We start from the raw sequence: 20,299 nt of genomic DNA on the forward strand, positions 1-20,299 counted from the left end.
CTCCGGTGTGTTTAGTTGTTTGTGGAGCGGTGGCACTGAGGCATGAGGAGACTGCTGACTATCTACAAGAGACTGACAGATTAGTCCTTCCACTGCTAGCGGGACACGAGGAGCACACGCAGAACGCAGAACCCCGGCCCGATCCAAGCATGCTTTTCAATATGCATGTTTGTGAAAGGACAGTATGGGTAGGACTGGCACACACACTGCCGCTCAAAAGTTTGGGATCTGTACGTTTTTTTATGTTTTTAAAATAAGTCTCTTCTGCACAACAATGCTGCATTTATTTGATAAAAAAAAAAAAAATAAAAAAAAAAAATGGTGAAATATTATTACAATTAAAAAATGTGTGAAATATTAGTAAAGTGTAATTTATCAAAGCTGAATACAAAATATTCTATTTCAGATAAATGCTGTTCTTTTGAACTTTCTATTCATCAAAGAATCCTGAAACAAAAATTGTACACAACTGTTTTCAACATTAATAATAATAATGAATGTTTCTTGAGCATCAAATCATCATATTATACGGATTTCTGAAGGATCATGTGACACTGAAGACTGGAGAAATGAAGCTGAGAATTCAGCTTTAATCACAGGAATAAATTACATTTTAAAATATATTGAAATAGAAAAAAGTTATTTTAAATTGTCATAATATTTAACAATATTACTGTTTTTTTTTATTAATTTTTTTTATTAAATAAACGCAGTCTTGGTGAGCAGAAGAGATGTTTTTTGAATGAACGGCAGTGTACAACTGTACAAACTCCTTTGTTGTTACTGTCTGCATACCTGAGAATGTTACATGCATGCTTTGATTGATGATTATCCTTATATCATTTAAATATGATTATTATTGTAATACATTATTGTAATACAAAAAATGCAAGCCTTTACTTACCTCTCTATTGCATCATAATAGCATCAATGTCAAACATATTTCTAAAATGTCTGGTTTATAACTGGTCCAAGATGGTCAGATCTCTTACTTATCCACCGAAACCAGTTTGGACCAGTTTGGACCAGCGTAAACCAGCTAGAATCTACCATCTAAGCTAGTTATTAGATGCATTTCCCAATATCAAGATACAATGTTGCTTGTCCAATAACACTTACAGTACAAAAACAACTGTAATGAGAACGCAGACTCAAATCGATGCATTTATACCTGTTATTTACAGTATATACGAAGAATATACAACATTACAGTCCAGTTAACATCAGACATATACAGTGTTTTCCCGTATACACATGCATATGACAGCAGACAGGGACATTCGGTGACATGAATAACAGTCTGCCCTCAAAAAGTGTTGCGTTTGCACAAAGTGGCTGTTAGTTTACAGTAACACACAGTAGAAAACACACTCATCTACGACTCCAGTAGTGCAGATGGTCGCAGATGGACGTCATGAATGAGAGAAAACCAAAGAGATGCGGGAAGCGGGAAGCATTTGACAGGTTTCAGTCAAGATTTCTGGAGATGTGCAGCGGTGATGGCATGATCATGTGATCATGTGCATACGTGTGTGTGTGTGTGTGTGTGTGATTCAGGCCTCAGGTGCGCGGGTGCAACAGAGAGGAGGTCTCACAAGGTTTCTGTCCTGATTTTGAAAGACACGCTCCTAAAACTGCTCCACCTGATCACAGATCATTACATACTGTAAAGCCCTCGGTGTGAACCCGGACCAATGCCAATCAATTTCACCCATTTGACTTCTTAAATACAGGAAAATCAGCATAAACCACGCATTAAAATGAGCACGGATAGAGGAACAGATACTCTCTGATGCTTTTTAAAGATCGACCCCTACTTACTACTCACTGTTCCATCGACAAATCACAAATAGAAAGCTAAAGTAAAATTTACACTCAATTTCATGCAATACTGAGGCCTGTGTGAGCATTCATGAATTCAATGCTGAACTGGGTCATTCTACAAACACAGTGACATTTCCATTAAAATTATTTAATTTAATCTTTTTTCTTTCTTTCTTTTTTTTCTTTTTTAAATCAAACTCATGATTTAAATGTTAAAATTAAATGTTAATTAAAAAAGTTAATATTTCTCATTCAATATCAGGTCATAACAATTTTACTATAAGATGTCTTATATATATTGAATTATATTTTTACTAATATATATAAGTGCTCGATTAATTAATCGACTAGAGTCAAATCGATTAATAGTCATTAATCGCATCTAACATAAAAGTCTGTATGTATATGTATTATATATATATATATATATATGTTTGTGTGTATATATATATACACACACACACACACACACACATTTATATTACATATTAAACTTTTATGTTAGATGCAATTAATCGCGATTAATCGATTTGACTAATATATACATATATATATATATATATATACATATATATATATATATATATATATATATATATATATATATTAATAGGAACCAGAATTTTATTTTAAAAAAATTTTTTAGGAATAATATCAGCAATTGTAGAATGACCCACTTATTAAAAATAAATTTGAATAAATGTGTTTAGCTGAAACGAGCAGTTAAAATGGCATGCAGGGAAATCATGGCAGGGTCGAGTTGAGGGATTGATACCTGTCAAATGCTTTGAGCGCTGTGTGATGTTTTGTAGGTGTGTTTGGGTCTGATACGCGGCCCGTCACGTGACTACGATGAGCACACGAGATGTGTAATGCAGGGACACAGGCACCTCTCATTAAATACAGCAATATTTGGACAGAAAAGACAGATGTTTGGGCCCATGCATGTCCCTCTCTAAGTGCTTTTTGACACGCCATTTGGCAGCATGTTATTTGGCTCTGAGTTCTGGAGTATGGTGTTTTGCCAAAATATAAATGTGTACGGGGGGGGAAAACAACAGGGAGAGTGTTTAAAACGAATAAAAATGACGAGAGACGGAAGAACACTGACGGGACATGAGCACTGCATCTATTCTGCTGTAGATCATATGTGTTGTAAATAAATGGTATGATGTTAATGCCACCTTTACACAGCTGACGATGCATGATATTCCCTGAGAATTTAACAACATCACTTAACATACATTCAATGCAGTGTCACTATCGCATTTCTGTGAGCACATTATCTGAAGCAACTTCACATCTGACCCAGGCTCACTGTAAATTAAAATGGTGTCTTTTTATTTGTATAAATGTGACTCAACAGTTTTTGCACATTCACCATTACATTGGGCTGGGCCAATTTTATACTGTTCATCCACTGGATGGCACTGTGACAACACGAACTATGGCTATGTTTGGAATAGCATGCTGCAGTGTACAGTGTGTAACTAACATAAAACACCCAGATGAGCTACAGAAACACTGTATCCCACAATGCACTGCACCCCGACTTGACCTTCCATGAACTGTGATTTTTAACAATCTCCGCGACTGTCAAAAATGAAGTATTTTAACACAAACTTGAATTAAAAAATGCAATTTAGTTTTAGCATAACAACACTTTTTTTTTTCAATGTAACATTCCACCATTTTGAATATAGAGACAGGAAATAATTCAAATGGTTGTACATTACAGGCCAAAAGTTTGGACACATTACTATTTTTAATGTTTTTGAAAGAAGTTTCTTCTGCTCATCAAGCCTGCATTTATTTGATCAAAAATACAGGAAAAAATTTAATATTGTGATATATTATTACAATTTAAAATAATTGGTTTTCAATTTATTATACTTTAAATTATCATTTATTTCTGTGATGCAAAGCTGAATTTTCAGGATCATTACTCCAGTCTATCACATGATCCTTTAGAAATCATTCTAATATGATGATTCATTATCAAAGTTGGAAACAGTTCTGCTGCTTAATATTTTTTCATAACCTGTGATACTTTTTTAGGATACTTTGATGAATAAAAAGTAAAAAAATTAAAATAAAAATAAAAAAAAGAAGCAAATTTGTAAAAAATAGAAATCTTTTCTACACTACTGGTCAGTCATTTGGGGTCAGTCATTTTTTTTCTTTCTAAAATCAATTGATTTTGATTTTCTTTCTAAAATCAATACTTTTATTCAGCAAGGATGTGTTAAATTGATAAAAAGTGATAGTAGAGAAGATTGATATTATTAGAAAATATTTTTTTATTTTGAATAAATGCAGTTCTTTTTAACCTTTTATTCATCAAATATATTAGGCAGCAGAACTGTGTCCAACACTCATAATAAATCAGAATATTAGAATGATTTCTAAAGGATCATGTGATAGACTGGAGTAATGATCCTGAAAATTCAGCTTTGCATCACAGAAATAAATGATACTTTAAAGTATAATAAACTGAAAACCAATTCTTTTCAATTGTAATAATATATCACAATATTACTTTTTTTTTCTGTATTTTTTATCAAATAAATGCAGGCTTGATGAGCAGAAGAAACTTCTTTCAAAAACATTAAAAATAGTAATGTGTCCAAACTTTTGGCCTGTACTGTATGTAGTATAGACCTTATGCGCCAGAGAAACGAGGGCGCCGCCATCTTTAGAATATTGTCTTTGAACTTCCGTTTTTGCAGTCGCTCTGTATATTTCTATGGCGCTGCTGTCCAGGAGTAATTCGCTTTTGAAGTGGATTTACTAAATGTTTAAGTTAACGAAAGTTATCATGAGGACTGTAATGTTTAAAGCCGATGTCTCAACAAATGTCAGTCGACCGGGAAGATTTTAAAACGAGCCGTTCATTCATAAACACGCAAGATCGCTGTGAAAATACAGACCGGAAGTAAAAAGACAACGAGCGCAGCGCTGAAAAGGGGCGGAGCTACATAAGGGGCGGGGCTATATAAGGGGCGGAGCTACATAAGGTCTATAGAGTGAATAGAGTACAGTAGTGTTCCATTTAGAACATAGCCAGAATTTGAAAGTTAAGACGTAAAATAAATGCAAACTCATCATTTTAATTTGATAATTTAAAGATAATAACTAAATGATCAACTTAGTGAGCATAACTGATGATGTAGTGGCAGGTTTGCTGAAATGCACATGCATACTATTTTTTTTAAAACAGTAGGCATTGCACATCATATACTGCAGTACACTAGTGTTCCATTCCGAACATAGCCAGCTTTCTCAGATTATACACGACCGAAACTCAAATGATACTGAAATTGGCATTTCATATAAAAATCTTGTTGCTTAATTGACTCTCTTGTACGAACAAACAATGACACACAGGTTTTCAGTGTTCAAAAACCGTGACGATTACACACATTCACCCTGATACACGCCAACAACCCCAAACAAAAAGCCGATTCTGTCAATGTAACGTCCTGTAGGATCTGTCTCTGGGACGTGTACTCGAACGGTCCACGTGTTATCAGACTGGGACAGAACACAGCGTCCTGAGAACTGATCAACAGTCTCTTTTTGAAGAAGGCCGGGCCACTTGTGCTCCATTTAAATCCCTGAGTAAAAAAAGCCAAACATTCAAAACAGAAACCAGTGTGTCCTCCTCTCTGCGGCACCCGGTCAGTAGCGGGGATGCTGGGAACCGTAGTTTCTGGGAAACATAGGGGTGTAGGTGGACGAGGGGGGCGTGTAGCGAGACGTTGAGCGCTGGAAGTGGCTGGAAAGGGGGCGAGATTGGGACGAGCTCCACATTGAGCGGCGACTTGCCAAAAGGGGGGATCGGTAGGGCGAGGAAGGGGCGGAGCCTGGGGAATAGTGCGATTCGCTTGCATATCGACGGGCCAGGATTGAGCTGTGAGTTGGGAGTTGTGTGTAAGAGTGCGGGTCGACAACGTACGCCCGGACGCCCGTGGTCCAGTGGCGATACGGCGCGGTTGACGGTGTCCAGGAGGACGAGGACGATGCGGGTGAGGACGGGGCCTCCAGCGAGGGTGGGCTGTTTGGGGCGGGTGTAAAGTTGGGTGTCGTGGGCGACGTGATGGCGGCTGCTGCCGTAAGGATTTCGGTAATTGTCAAAGGGGTGTCGGGAAGGGGCGGGACTGGCGTTCCACTTACTTTAGGCGTGCTGGTCCTCAGCCGGGTGGTTTTTCCCATGCGGGGCCGGTGCGTCTGCTCTTGGTCGAACTCCAGGTCTTCCAGTTTCTGCGTGAGGGCCAGTTTTTGCTGGATGGCCATGCGGAGGAGAGAGTTTAACGTCTTTTTCTCGTCCTCCGCCGCCGCGAGTTGTCTCTGCATCTCGTCCAGCTGAGACACATACTCATCACACCTGGTCAGAGAGAAAGGAGGAAATCGTGATTGGCTTGCGTGTTAAATATTAGTAGTGTAGTATTGTAAAGTATTTCGGTGAATTGGTTTGTTCGGATGGTTCATTTAAATCAGGGGTGCCCAATCCTGCTCCTGCCGATCGACTGTCCTGCACAGTTCATCTCCAACCCTAATCAAACACGCCTGCCTTTAATTTTAAAGCGATCCTGAAGACGTTAATTGGTTGCTTCAGGTGTGTTTGATTAGGGTTGGAGATGAACTGTGCAGGACAGTCGATCGGCAGGAGCAGGATTGGGCACCCCTGATTTAAATGAACTGGTTGCGAACAAATTATTCGGTTGAGTTCGTGACTTAGTCTCTACATATGTCCTTTTGTAGTGAAATATTTAGCTTCTGCTGTTTATCACTGCGTTTTCTATCTTTATAGGCTGTATTTACTGCAAATATTACTGTTTTCATCCTAACCGAAATGCTCTGCAAATTATTATTTAAAATGTATATGTTAAACCTAAAAAGGACCTATTATGTCCCTTTTTACAAGATGTAATATAAGTCTCAGGTGTCCCCAGAAATGTGTCTGTGAAGTTTCAGCTCAAAATACTCCACAGATCATTAATTATACCATGTTGTAAATGGCCATTTTTGAGTTGAAGCAAAAACATGCAGTTTTAACGTATGTATCTTTAAATGCAAATGAGCTGCTGCTCCCCGCCCCCTTTTCCAGAATGGGGCGGAGCCTGTACAGCTCATGCCTCGGACACTAGAGTCTAGACTAAGTACTCTTTGCGCTTAAACTGTCTAAATTGTCCTTAAACTGTAAAATACACACAAAATGATGTCAAAACACAGTTATATCTGTCATTAATGTCTGTGAACGTAAGCAGCAGGGACAGAAAGCGCATGTGTATATTAGATCTGTGTATTAAGCAGTGTAATATACAGTACCTCCTGCTGTCAATATAAATCCAACAACAACAGAAAAACAGAAAATCACTCACTGCTCTTGACTGAGTAACTTTAGTGGCTTTAATAAGAATACATTTCTTACTTGAATGCTGCTGTTAAACGCTCTGGCGAGGAGATAAACATGACGGACTGTGTACAGAATGGGTTTTTACCACAATAAGGTGGTTGTGTACACACTGCGGACACATAAATATGTACAAAAACAATAGAGGGAAGGCATTGACGTCACTGTCCCGCGGGAACACACTCCCTCAGCCGGACTGAGTGGCAGAAGAGCTGCTGCCTGACTGGATTTAATAGGAGAAACTGCAAAAACACGAGTAAAACAAACGATTATCCGTTTAAACTAAAGGTTGGACTCGATATAGTGTTCATTACAACTTACCAAAGATCCAGTGATCATGGATATTGACATGCAGCCAGGAATCGTGTTTCCTGACATTTATTTGAGCCTGATTTCAACACCGGGGAAATACATAAAGCAAATTTGCCTGTGAACGCTTTATATAAAGGTCTAAATCCATGTGATCATTCATATCAATGTTATATACAGTACAGGCCAAAAGTTTGGACACATTACTGTTTTTAATGTTTTTGAAAGAAGTTTCTTCTGCTCATCAAGCCTGCATTTATTTGATCAAAAATACAGAAAAAAAAAATGTAATATTGTGATATATTATTACAATTTAAAATAATTGGTTTTCAATTTATTATACTTTAAATTATCATTTATTTCTGTGATGCAAAGCTGAATTTTCAGCATCATTACTCCAGTCTATCACATGATCCTTTAGAAATCATTCTAATATTCTGATTTATTATGAGTGTTGGACACAGTTCTGCTGCCTAATATATTTGATGAATAAAAGGTTAACAATAACTGCATTTATTCAAAATAAAAAAATATTTTCTAATAATATAAATCTTCTTTACTATCACTTTTTATAAATGTAACATATACTTGCTGAATAAAAGTATTGATTTATTTCAAAAAAAGAAAGAAAAAAAATTACTGACCCCAAATTACTGACCAGTCGTGTATATTGTTGTTACAAAATATTTCTATTTTTAAAACAATTGCTTCTCTTTTTTAAAAAAATTTAAATTTTTTTTTTAATTTTTATTCATCAAAGTATCCTAAAAAAGTATCACAGGTTATGAAAAAATATTAGGCAGCAAAACTGTTTCCAACTTTAATAATGAATCATCATATTAGAATGATTGCTAAAGGATCATGTGATAGACTGGAGTAATGATCCTGAAAATTCAGCTTTGCATCACAGAAATAAATGATATAGTAAAGTATAATAAATTGAAAACCAATTATTTTAAATTGTAATAATATATCACAATATTACCTTTTTTTTCTCTATTTTTGATCAAATAAATGCAGGCTTGATGAGCAGAAGAAACTTCTTTCAAAAACATTAAAAATAGTAATGTGTCCAAACTTTAGGCCTGTACTATATATCATATCGTCCAGCCCTAAAACTTGTATAGTTTTTTTGTCATCTAAAAACATTCTAATTATGCAGAGTATACGATGGTAAATATTTAATTTGATGAGTTGTCAATACAATATATAACAAAACAATATATAGGGTGTGATTTTACCCCGAAATTCGGCATATTAACACAAAATGATAACTGCAAATCCACCTTTTGCTGCTTGGGGTCCAGTTGTTTCTATGAATCACAGCGATCCATTTGCTTCCCAGTTCTGTAGCTTTCGGCAGTCTGTAAACATATACCTCAGGTTTCTTGTAAAATCTAGTTGTACAGTCAATCTCAAAGCGTGTGTTTTGTGTGTTTTTCGCGGCATTCACAATGCTCAGTCTTTTTGCCACTCAGTGTGTGCAACCGCAGTCACTCCAGTCGACGGTGACGTCACACGCACACCCTCTATATAAAAGCGAATTTTGTTATACATTATTATACTTCTTATTATAATATTTCTTCTCACCGCTTCATTATAGCAGAGAATGTCTAATAAGGGAGACGTTCCACTCTCAGTAAACTTCCGGCTTCTGAACTGGTTGCAGTTCCACTCTGGTTCCACATGAGGGCGCTCACAGGACGAGTGCAGAATGAATGGAGGTCTATGGCGCTATACCCCTCAAAATCCACTTTTCTCAGGATATAATTTTTTGTCTAGTAATTTGCATGTTGTATTCGAAAGGAGATGCAAAGAAATTACACATTGCTGAGTGTTAGATTTTTTAGAGTCACTTATTTGCTTTAAAAAGTCTTTTAAAATGTCAATGACGTCATACACATCGTACGACCAGAGATACTGCTTTACGACAATCCTTCAGTCGCGTTGGTGCTTTCGCGCTCTGCACTTTCTTTTCTCTCGAGGCATCGACAACACAGCTGACACAGGTAAACACACAACACAGCTGACACAGGTAAACACACGTGCTAGAAGAGTTTTTGTTTTGTTTGTTTCTGGTCCCGCTTCGTATGCCACGATGCCATCAAGCGGTATCTCTGGTCGTAATCAGTCCTTCACTGACCAATCAGCATTCATTAGCAGAATGCTAGCGTGTTATGGGCAACAACAACTCAACCTGTAAGAAATCGAAAGGACATAAGTACTTGTTCATTCAACTTTCGACCTACAGTATAACTTGCAAAACCTACAATCAAATCTGAGATTTCTCAACGGCAATCGGGTGAAAGAGACAAATTTAGCCGTCTAGCCCCATAGACTCCCATTCATTTTGCACTCATGGGCGATCGCCCCCAGTGGAACTCTGGTGGAACTACAACCAAAATTCGGTACAATAGGACTTAATAGGGAGTGGCCAGGCTCTCCGTAGACGGGCTCTGATTATAGTCAGTTTGGTTATAGTGTTATGGTGTGTTTTCTCACCGTGTGGCGAACATGGCTCTGAGGGAAGAGAAGGTGGCTGCATCTTCTTTCAGCGCCTTCAGCTCGTTCCTCAGCTTCATCATGGTCTCTGTCACCATGGTCTTCTCGTTCTCGTATTTACTCTTCAGGTTGGCCAGGGCCCCCTCAGCCGTCTGTGAAACACACGTGAGCATTACAACCAACATTGAGTCTGAAAAACTGGTTCTGCCAACAATAAGTTAATAAACCACTACTGATTTAATATAGACCACAGGCCCTATCTTGCACCCAGCGAAATAGACTTTGTACACCGACGCATGTATCATTCCTAGTTTGCACCCGACGCACAGCGGACTTTTCCCTCCACAGACGCATGCCGGTAAACTTGGGAATGAACTTGCGCTCCCGGGGGCGGTTCAGCGAAAAGAGGAGGCGTGTTTCGGCGCAAACGTTCCCTGGTGCTATTTTGCAGTTTCAGAAAACAATTCCGCCACTGACCAGGAAAAACCTAGTCTAAAGTCAGTGGCGCATGTTATTCATATGCTATTTTAAGGGCGCATGCTTGGCCATAATCAATGTAGCGTGTGCACAATGCACATACACTTTGCTTCTCTCATCTACACAGAAGCAGCAGTTTTCATTTTTGCAAATCATACATTTTTACAAGAAAAAATTTTACGACACGAGGGAAATCATTGTGGTGTCCATGAAGATGTGAAAAATAGGCATAAATCTAGCTTACACATTTACCCAAATTATTATACGCCTGTTTAACTGAAGCTTATTTGGGTGTTTTTTACGGCCCTGACGAGAACGTCGGTCTCCTCGGCTGTGAACCGCTCCTGGCGTGCGCCTGGCAAATCCGCCGTTATAATAGCAACCCGCCATGGAACAAGCGCGCCTACTCTTAAAGGGAATGTGAGATGACGCTCTGATTGGTTTATTTCACCTTACGCCCAAACCACACCTATGAATAATGATGCTACTTCAGACCAACCCATTTTAGATTTGCGTCGGGCGCAAGAGTCATTTATCCCGCCGGTATAATAGCAACAGCGCCCGAGACCCGCCCACAAAGTTACTTGTGTTTTGCGCTTGATACTTGCGTTTCAGATCGTTAAAATAGGGCCCCACATATATTATTCATTACGACCAATACCAAGGATGCAAGATTTAAAAATCCTAGATATAAAATCATGTTAATTTTGATTTATGGGATATATTTACCGAGTAATTGCTTTGATTTAGAAAGCCCACTTTAAGAATAATGGGTAAATATTTTCTTGAATTCATAATCTAACTCTTCTGAACTTCATTTAACATGAACTGTTCAATTCAAGTGAACGCTTGTCATTTGAGTAACTCAGAACTCCTGTTTTGCACATAGTAATGGATGTGGTAATCACTTTGCTGACCCATATAGCACAGCACTTTCTCTCTGGTGTGGGATCTATAAATCGTAATGTCCATTAATCATCTCTTGGCCTGGAAGGGTCATGCAACATGCTTTATATCACACAGAGGCCAACAAGGAGAAAGAAATGATGTGTCGGACAGAACAGTCCCTTTTCATCAACATTTCATTTTACTAGCTATTAATCAAGCGGCTCAGTCGGGGCGCACCAGTCCACCTGAAACGTCATGTTTACGACGTATCGGAGCTTTTGAGAAAGAACCAATCGCTAGATTTGCCGACGTTTGCCAGATTTAGCGGCATACAATTTTTGAAAGGTATTCAGTTTGGTTTGAGGCACTTGTGTAAGTGGGAATGAATCAAACCATAAAAGGTGAGGTGGTTGAGTTCAGTTCATTTCTGGGTCCTTTTAGAGCATTTGGGGTGTTTTATCAGCCCAAGACCACTTAAAAAGTGTAAAAACGCACAACGCGTTAAAAAAAAGAAACGCCCTTAAAACAAACTCTGATTGTTAAATCATTTGACAATCGAGTCAGATGGTCTATTCCTGTCTAAAGCACTATTTGGACAGGATTAGCTTTACAAGGGTAGATTTTTACCACAGGACGTCTGTAATATTAATGGCCAATTCGCACGGGATAAGAAATCTCAGTAAAACTTGCAGAAGTGGGAGAGTAACTCGATTTACACATCGCCGTCACCCTGTGTGTATTATGTTGCTTCCTGATATCACGTGCGCAAACACATATAACCTATATTTATATGTATAAATAAAACAGTTATGTCCGGTCGAACGATGTATTAATTAACTTCAGATTGGATTGTGTTGGTAATAGGCACTTACCTAACGCTAAAAGATGTTTCGTGCCTCTAACAAGTGCGTTCGATCTTCTTTCGGATCTGAATGGTGTGTGTGAAACACTGTGGAGTTTTGCCACAGACTCGTTCCAGCGACTAGAACGCAACTGATGCTTTTTCAAGCGCCTCTTTTACTCCATACTACTTTTAAAAAGGAAATGACGGAATATTTACGTACATATTTACAGCGGGTCTATTCACACGGGATTAGCATTACCTGAGGTCATTTTTCCAGACCTTTTTACTGAAGGTAAAAGTCGCCGTAATCTTTACTGATATTGTCCGTAATGATCACTGAGATGCACATTCAGACAGGACTAAAATCACAGAGAAGCTCTGGGTAATAATTACTTTACCCCACCTCTCCATGTTAAACTAATCCAGTCCGAATAGGGCTTAAGTGAACATTTCACAAGTTGCAAAGTGGGAAGATAGCGACCCATGTGGGAACGTAACAGTTGAGCTACACAGCAACATTTATGAGAAGTAAGTTGGCTAGAATAAGCTGCAAAGTGGACCAGATTTTATGCCAAAGTTACAAATCTTGATAAGCAAGACTACTGCAGCCGAAAGACAGAGACCCATGCAGAAATGTAGCAGTTTTAATAAGAAACATGGAAGCTACAAAGCAAATCTCAGTCAATGTAAGGACTCCCATGGTTCAATACTCTCAGGCCTCATGGCAATCAATAGGGTGCAGGGTAATAAATAGAGCTCATTAGCCTACCTGTTTGTTGGCTTTCAGCACAAGACGCAAGGTTGCGATCTGCTCCCTCTTTGTGCTCAGGAGGGACTTGAGTTTGAGAATCTCCTCCATGCAAGCCTCTTTGTCCTTATCCATTAGCGGGGCGAGTTCACTAGCGGCCGCTCTCTGGCGGGACAGCATGAGCGAGCGATCCACCGCCTTCTGCAAGTGCTTGATCTGATCGCGGATGATAGCGTTGAGATGGTGGATGTTAGTTGGTTCGCGGCGGAGATCGGATACCGTGGACGACTCGGGCGCTGGGGATGACGATGATGACGAGGAAGAGGCACTAACGACGGGCGAACCCAATGGCGTGCGGACCGGGCTCTGCTCAGCAGTGAGAGGTTCTTTGGATGGCGAGTCAGACGGGCTACGCGACTCAGCGGATGTTGCAGCATTAATTGCCGCTAAGCGGCGTGCGAGTCGCGGGGTCAAAAGCACCCGGTGGTCGTCCTGCCCCTTGAGGCCAGCGGTGGAAATGCGCGTCGGGGTCCTGCCCTGCCGGTAGTAGTCCAGCGTAACGCGGTTGGGTGTCTCGTTGTTGCACAGGCAGACGTGGTGGTAAAGTTGCGCCAACTCCTCGCTGAATGTCGCTAGCTCATCTTGGGCGGTTCCCAGAATCCCGTGCGTCTCTAACGCCGTGTTATTGGCTGCCTGCAGCTCGCGTTCCAGATTCACCGACTTCTCCCGGCCTTCCCTGCAACTGCGCTCAAGCTTCACCACTTGCATCTCGAGCGCCTGAAGCTGCACCTTCCCCTGTTCCTCGGCCCGCGCTCCCGCCTCCACGCACTCATTATATCTATCCTTCACCTCTTTAAGCTCCGCCTTCAGTCCGACCACCTCTGTCACGGCCACCCTGTACTTACACTGCAGCAACTCGAGACTCGGCCCCTCCTGGCCACCAGAGACGCACGTTGTCTCTTCTTCTTCGTCCTCCTTTTCCTCATTGTTTTCCTTGCGGCGGCGAAATTTTCGAAAGCGCTCGCCCAAGCGACTGGCCCTCTCGTGCTGCTCTGTTAGCGCCGCCTGCGTGTGGCGGAGCAAAGCCTGTGATTCTTGCAAGCTGATGAGCAAAGATGCTTTTTCCCGTTCCACCTGCGGCACAGAAACAAGCCAACTATTGAATTTACCCACTGGTCAGACTGGTTTAAACTGGTTAGTCCTGGGGCCGGTTTCACAAAGCTATTTTAGACCGGTCTATAGTCTTAGACAAGTCTAAAATGTGCTCATAGACTAGGCTAATGCAAGTTAGACCGTTTCACAAAAATAAAGACTGACTTAATTTAGACCAAAAAAATTAGACACCCCAGGCTAACTTAGGTCTAAGACTCTATGTTACCTTGGCAACCAGCAGTAACAATCAGTTACATTACAAACCGCCAAAAGAAAAGGGGAAAATGGCTCATAATTTAAACATGTCTTCTTGTTACTACATTCTCCGCTAAATTTCCCAAGTAAAATGTCCTTGTAACTGTTATACTCCTCCAACAAACACATATTTTCCGCTGGGGTAAACTGCACTGAGCGGTTGAATGCGCTTCCTCGATTCACCATGTTTTTTTATTTTTTATTTTTAAGTGTCTTAATTTACCCAGAATGCATTGCAGTGTAGTCCTACTTTAGATAGTCAGAGTCTTAAGGGCTTTGTGCAACGGTCTGATTTAGATGTCTATCTGATGACTATCTACTATATCTAAGCCATAGTCAAAGTCTATCTTTGTGAAACCGGCCCCTGTGGTCTAAATCAGTGCTTCTCAAACCTGTCCTGGGGACCACTGTACATTTTGGATGTCTCTCTTATCTGACACACCTGATTCAACTCACCAGCGGCTGATTTAGCTGAAAAAAATGATAGATATCACCATGCTTTCCACAGCTGATTAATCAAAGTACTTTAAGACAACTGTTTTGTATTACAAGTTTTATGAAATTTTATGGTTAAATATGGAAACGAGGCATTAACTTTTTAAATATGCACTTAATTGCATGCATTTCCAGAACGGAAATCTGAACATTGGATAAAAAAAAGTTTCAAAATTCTTGTTTCATTTTAAGGTAACCTTTTAGTGCTCATTTTTCAATGCATTCAATAATATGGTGCATTGAAGTCATGATAGAAAGATCGTATTTACGAGTTAAACAGCGCCACAATGTCGTAATTATCACTTGGGATTTTCTTTGAGACTCAGAGTTGAGGAATAATAGCGGACACAGTGGATGCAGCTTCAGTAGTTAATGGTTAATTTGTTGAAATGTAAAACTAGCCAAGTTGCATGTATAAAATATGATAGTATTATACAATTACGATAGAATATATAACAATTCAGTTGGCACTTGGCAGCACCTTCATAAATTGAATAAAAGCACAAAACCACATCAGATGCACATTATTTATTCATAATTCTTTAGAATTAGAGTTAAAAAAAACTGTATTTTTTGTAGAATAATATTATGCATCTTGCTCTGACTTTAGTGATTTGAACACACAACTTCCCGACTAGTAAATACAAACTAGTCCCAGCAGGACTTGAGTAGTTTGATCTTGGAAAAAAATGCTTTTGAATGAGAATATCTGAGCACATATTGAGAGCTCTTCTGAAACTCTAAAGGAGACAAGAACGAGATTACTGGGGTTTTTGTCTCAGGAAAAAAAAACATTTGAAAAGCAATTTCCGTTTAATCTCAAGAAACAACGGTGATATTAAAGTGATTTCCTTTTTGACTTTGATTTGCTATTATCTACTGGAATAATGATATTTACACTAGAAAGTGTTCCCTATGTCCATTTGTCACATTGAATTTAAGTCCACGTTTAATACATAGCCAGTGTTTAACATGGATGCAAAGTTCTTATGACTCAAATGAACTTGCACTATAAGAACAGTGACTCTTGTGATGGGAAGGATATAAATAAGCCAGTAGCATGGCCCATTAGTGCGAATGGGGGTCTCATATTTCATCCCAGACACTGCAGCATCCCTTTGTAAACAGAACAACGCCTAGACCAATGCAGCACTCGTTTCTCACTATTTAGGAACATGATTTTAAAATATTCAAAACACCTAATCAGACATAAACTACCAGTCAAAAGTTTTGGATTGGTGAGATTTTTAATGTTTTTAAAAGAAGTCTCTTCTGCTCACCAAGGCTGCATTTGTTTGATTAAAAATACAACAAAAAAATAATATTGTGAAATATTATTACAATTTAAAACAGCTTTTTTTCTATGTGAGTGTATAGTAAAGTGTAATTTATTCCAGTGATCATTTTCAGCATCATTACTCCAGTCTTCAGTGTCACATGATCCTTCAGAAATCACTCTAATATGATGATTTGATGCAGATAAAAACTTGATAAAAGAAATCAATACTTTAGTTAACTAAAGTTACATTAAAGACATTTATAATGTTACAAAAGATTCTATTTCAAATAAATGCTGTTCTTTATAACTTTCTATTCATCAAAGAATCCTAAAAAAAAAAAAAAATTCAACATTGATAATCATAATGAATGTTTTTTGAGCATCAAATCATCATATTAGAATGATTTGTGAAGGATCATGTGACACTGAAGACTGGAGTAATGATGCAGAAAACAGTTGCTTTAAATTTTCATAATATTTCACCATTTTTACTGTATTTTTATCAAATAAATGCAGACTTGGTGAACATATAAGAGACTTCTTTAAAAACCTTAAAAATCGTACCGATCCAAAACTTTTTGACAGGTTGTGTATATAAAATAAATATTAAAGAGGTAAATTGGCAACATAAAGCTTTGCTATATAAAAATGTATGAATATATGCTAACAGAAATGTTTATAGTGTAATGTTATGTGCACATGCCCCGCCCCTTCACACTGACCTGCTGAATCTGCTGTCTGAGTTTCAGGATCTCCGGGCCATTGAGCTCACTGAAGAGGTCAGGGGTCAAAATTTCACTCTTCCTCAAACCCGAAGACCTGAAATCTCCGTTCAGTCGGTTCAGCACCGATCCCGCAGCGCCCTGGAGCAGAAGCCCGTTGCACTTTCCACCGTCTTCACTGCTGGGCGATGTGGCGGCTGTCGGGGTCGCGCTGCCACTAGGTGGCGCCGAGCTAAAGGCGATCAGATGAGCGCAGCCTGAGCTGAAAGCCCCGTCGCACACGGTTAGATGTTGTGCTAATTCCTTACGCAAAATGTTCTTCTGCTCTCGCTCACTTTTCAGAGCATCCAAAGCCTCCTCCAATTGGCTCTCAGAGATGTCCTTCAGGCGCAGGGCGTCTTCTAATTGGCTGTTAAGCAGGGCTGTCTCCTCCTCCAGAACTTTGATTTCATGCTTCAGGCCTTCATACTCCACCTGAAAGATGAAGAATAACCATTTGCATTGATTCTGGAGATATATGATGAGACTGTTCCTACATAATCTGCCACAAACAATCATGATTAGGGATGTCCCGATCCGATCCACGTCATCGGTATCGTGCCGATACTGGCCCAGAACACTAGATCGGAGATTGGAGGGGAGAAAAAAAATATGATCCGATACCTATCCGACACAAACCATGGGGAAATCTAGCTTAAACCATCGCCTAAATGCTTGAATATTAGTGTGGCGAGCAGGACGAGGCCGAGCGAGGGCCGAGAGAGAGCGGCACGAGGCCGGTGGAGTGATTACTGATGAGTGACTCCTGCGCGACGCACCGGTCTCGTATCTCTCACGGAGGAGCGGAAGCATAAAGGAGGAGCGCAGCAGTGAAGAGCGAGAGAGGACAGGCCTGGAGTTATGTTGTGGTTTTTATGTTTTATTGTGTGACAGCAGTCGTCCGTGAGGGGCTGCTGTCTTTACTTTCCTTTTGTTGTTGATTTATTTGATGTCATTAAAGTCTTTAAATGTTCGCCCGGTTCCCGCCTCCTTCTTCTCCTCCCCACAGTTCGTTGTTATGGGAAGAAGGAGGCGGGAACCGGCGAACATTTAAAGACTTTAATGACATAAAATAAATGTGTGTGTGTGTGAGAGAGAGAGAGAGAGAGAGAGAGAGAGAGTACCTGTATTTTTATTTATTCATTTTATTAAATTTTTTGTAGTGTTTGAATAAAGGGTGGCAGTCTTTCATAATCAGCTGTTGTTGTGGACTATATACTGGAGAAGTATTTATCCTCCATTTGAGTGAGATGTTTTTAGGTGGCTAATTGAGCAAAGTGCTTCCATATATTTGATTATTATTAGTAGTATTAGTTCAAGAATAAAATAAATATATCGGATTGATATCGGTATCGGCAAATAGCCAAAGCTTCGGTATCGGAAGTGAAAAAGTGGTATCGGGACATCCCTAATCATGATGCATGAAGGTTTTGGCTTTATTATATTAATATAGTCAAACCAAAAATGATTCAGACACCATATATAATTTTTTTAAATATTTTTTACTAGTGGATGCAGGACACTATAGATAGGATAGCAAGGTGTCTGAATAAATTTTGGTTTGACTGTATGTATTAATGTATTTCAGATGGATGGGGAAAATAAAGTGGTTAGAGTAACAAAAATAGTAACATTGAGTCTTTCGACTGAATGCACATTGTGCATATCGTTGCATATAATGAAAGCATCTAGTTTTGTATCAATTAGTTTTGTATCGTTGTGTTTGGTCACGACATTATCGTCTTACATTATTACGTTTTCATTCTGAGAACATAAGAGCCCCTGAACCGACTGTTCTTCAGTTGAAATGCGTCCAGTGGCTCTAGATTGGGTACCAGAACCGTGTCAGTGTGAAGGGAGTAATTTTGTGTGTGTGTGTGTGTGTGTGTGTGTGTGTGTGTTTACCTGGTTCTGCTTAAGCGTGGATACCAGTTTCTGCAGCGAGATGTTCTCTTCCTCTAGTTCGGTGTAGTCTTGCAGTAATCTGGCCTCTCTGAATTTATACTCTCTGATCTCCTCTCTCATCCGGCTTCTCTGCAGATCTAACATCTCATAACTCTGAGAGACGAAGAGACGGAAACAGAGAAAGAGAGACCATTTAAAGGGCTAGTTCACCCAAAAATTAAAATGACCCCATGATTTACTCGCCCTCAAGCCATCCTCGGTGTATATGACTTTCTTCTTTCAGACGAATACAATCAGTTATATTAAAAAATGTCCAAGCTTTATAATGGCAGTGAATGGCCGTATATTTTTTGAAATCCATAAAAGTGCATCTATCCATGATGAAAGTGCTCCACACTGCTCTGGGGGGATAATAAAGGCCTTCTGAAGTGAAGCGATGCGTTGGTGTAAGAAAAATATCCATATTTATAACTTTATCAACTAAAATAACTATCAGACGGCAGACGGCCTATGCAAAGTCGACTTACGCCAAAAGAGTAACACATGACGATGTAGATGTAGGAGTAGCATAAGCTTTGTCGCCTCAAACAAACAGGGTTCGTCATTACGTTGTGCGTCAGGTCAAGTGTTACTCTTTTGCTGTGAATTGATGCGTCTGGCCGTCTGCCGGAAGCTAGTTATTTTAGTCGATAAAGTTTTAAATATGGATATTTTTCTCACACGAACGCATCGCTTCACTTCAGAAGGCCTTTATTAACCCCCCAGAGCAGTGTGGAGCAATGGCCGATCACTGCCTTTATAAAGCTTGGAAGAGCCAGGACATTTGTTAAAGGGGTGGTAAAACGCCTTTTTTCGAAGGCTTGATTGTGTTTGTGGGGTGCACTGTAACATGTGTTCATGCTTCGTTTTAAAAAATGTGCATTATTTTTCACATATTTAACCATTATTCTACACTGCTCTGTCCCTCCTTGTAAAAACGGTCGGATGATTTCCGCGTTCTATGAAGCCCCCCCCCCTTCAAAATACGCAATGGGCTCAGATTGGTTAGCTGGCCCAGTGTGTTGTGATTTGCTAACCGCCAAGTGCACGTTGTTCGGAAACGTCACGCCCCCTTATCTTTACCGGTAGTTTGTGCTTCAGTAAACAACGGCGTCAATATTGCCAGTTTGAGCCCGAATCAGACCCAGAGAATGTTAGTGGAGAGGATCGAGCAGAAACTGTTCAAGAACGACTGTTAAAGGACGTTTCAGAAAGGTATGTTTTTTAAGACTGCAGATCGCTATATGACACTGTTTCTTTTGTATATTTAGAACGATTGTAGCTAAATATCTGTCGCCTGAACTATTAATCCAATACGAACACTAAACATTGGCTATACAACAGTAGCCAAATCAAACACAAAACCATGTTTAGCATGCCTGTAGATAAACAAGCATGTAGATAA

At 39.5% G+C, this 20,299-nt stretch overlaps 1 protein-coding gene across 4 annotated transcripts in view; it reads right to left on the reverse strand.

Moving 5' to 3' along the window:
• Positions 1-20,299, reverse strand: part of LOC309496668 (protein bicaudal D homolog 1) — a 37,861-nt gene that overhangs the window by 2,628 nt on the left and 14,934 nt on the right. For 3 of the 4 annotated variants that reach the window (XM_082166759.1, XM_082166757.1, XM_082166758.1), the window contains exons 3-8: positions 18,856-19,008; positions 16,912-17,385; positions 13,030-14,142; positions 10,052-10,203; positions 6,001-6,211; positions 1-62 (exon numbers count right to left, since the gene is read on the reverse strand). The exon at positions 1-62 is cut by the window's left edge and continues 15 nt beyond it. In XM_082166759.1, the coding sequence (XP_082022885.1) occupies positions 12-62; positions 6,001-6,211; positions 10,052-10,203; positions 13,030-14,142; positions 16,912-17,385; positions 18,856-19,008 (2,154 nt within the window). In that variant the 3' untranslated portion in view covers positions 1-11. Of the gene's footprint in view, positions 63-4,476; positions 6,212-10,051; positions 10,204-13,029; positions 14,143-16,911; positions 17,386-18,855; positions 19,009-20,299 lie in introns of those variants that run through there. The other variant, XM_082166756.1, reaches the window with a different exon arrangement.

The sequence above is a fragment of the Leuciscus leuciscus genome (genome assembly GCF_965113295.1).
Source record: "Leuciscus leuciscus genome assembly, chromosome: 4".
Classification (NCBI taxonomy): Eukaryota; Metazoa; Chordata; class Actinopteri; order Cypriniformes; family Leuciscidae; genus Leuciscus; species Leuciscus leuciscus.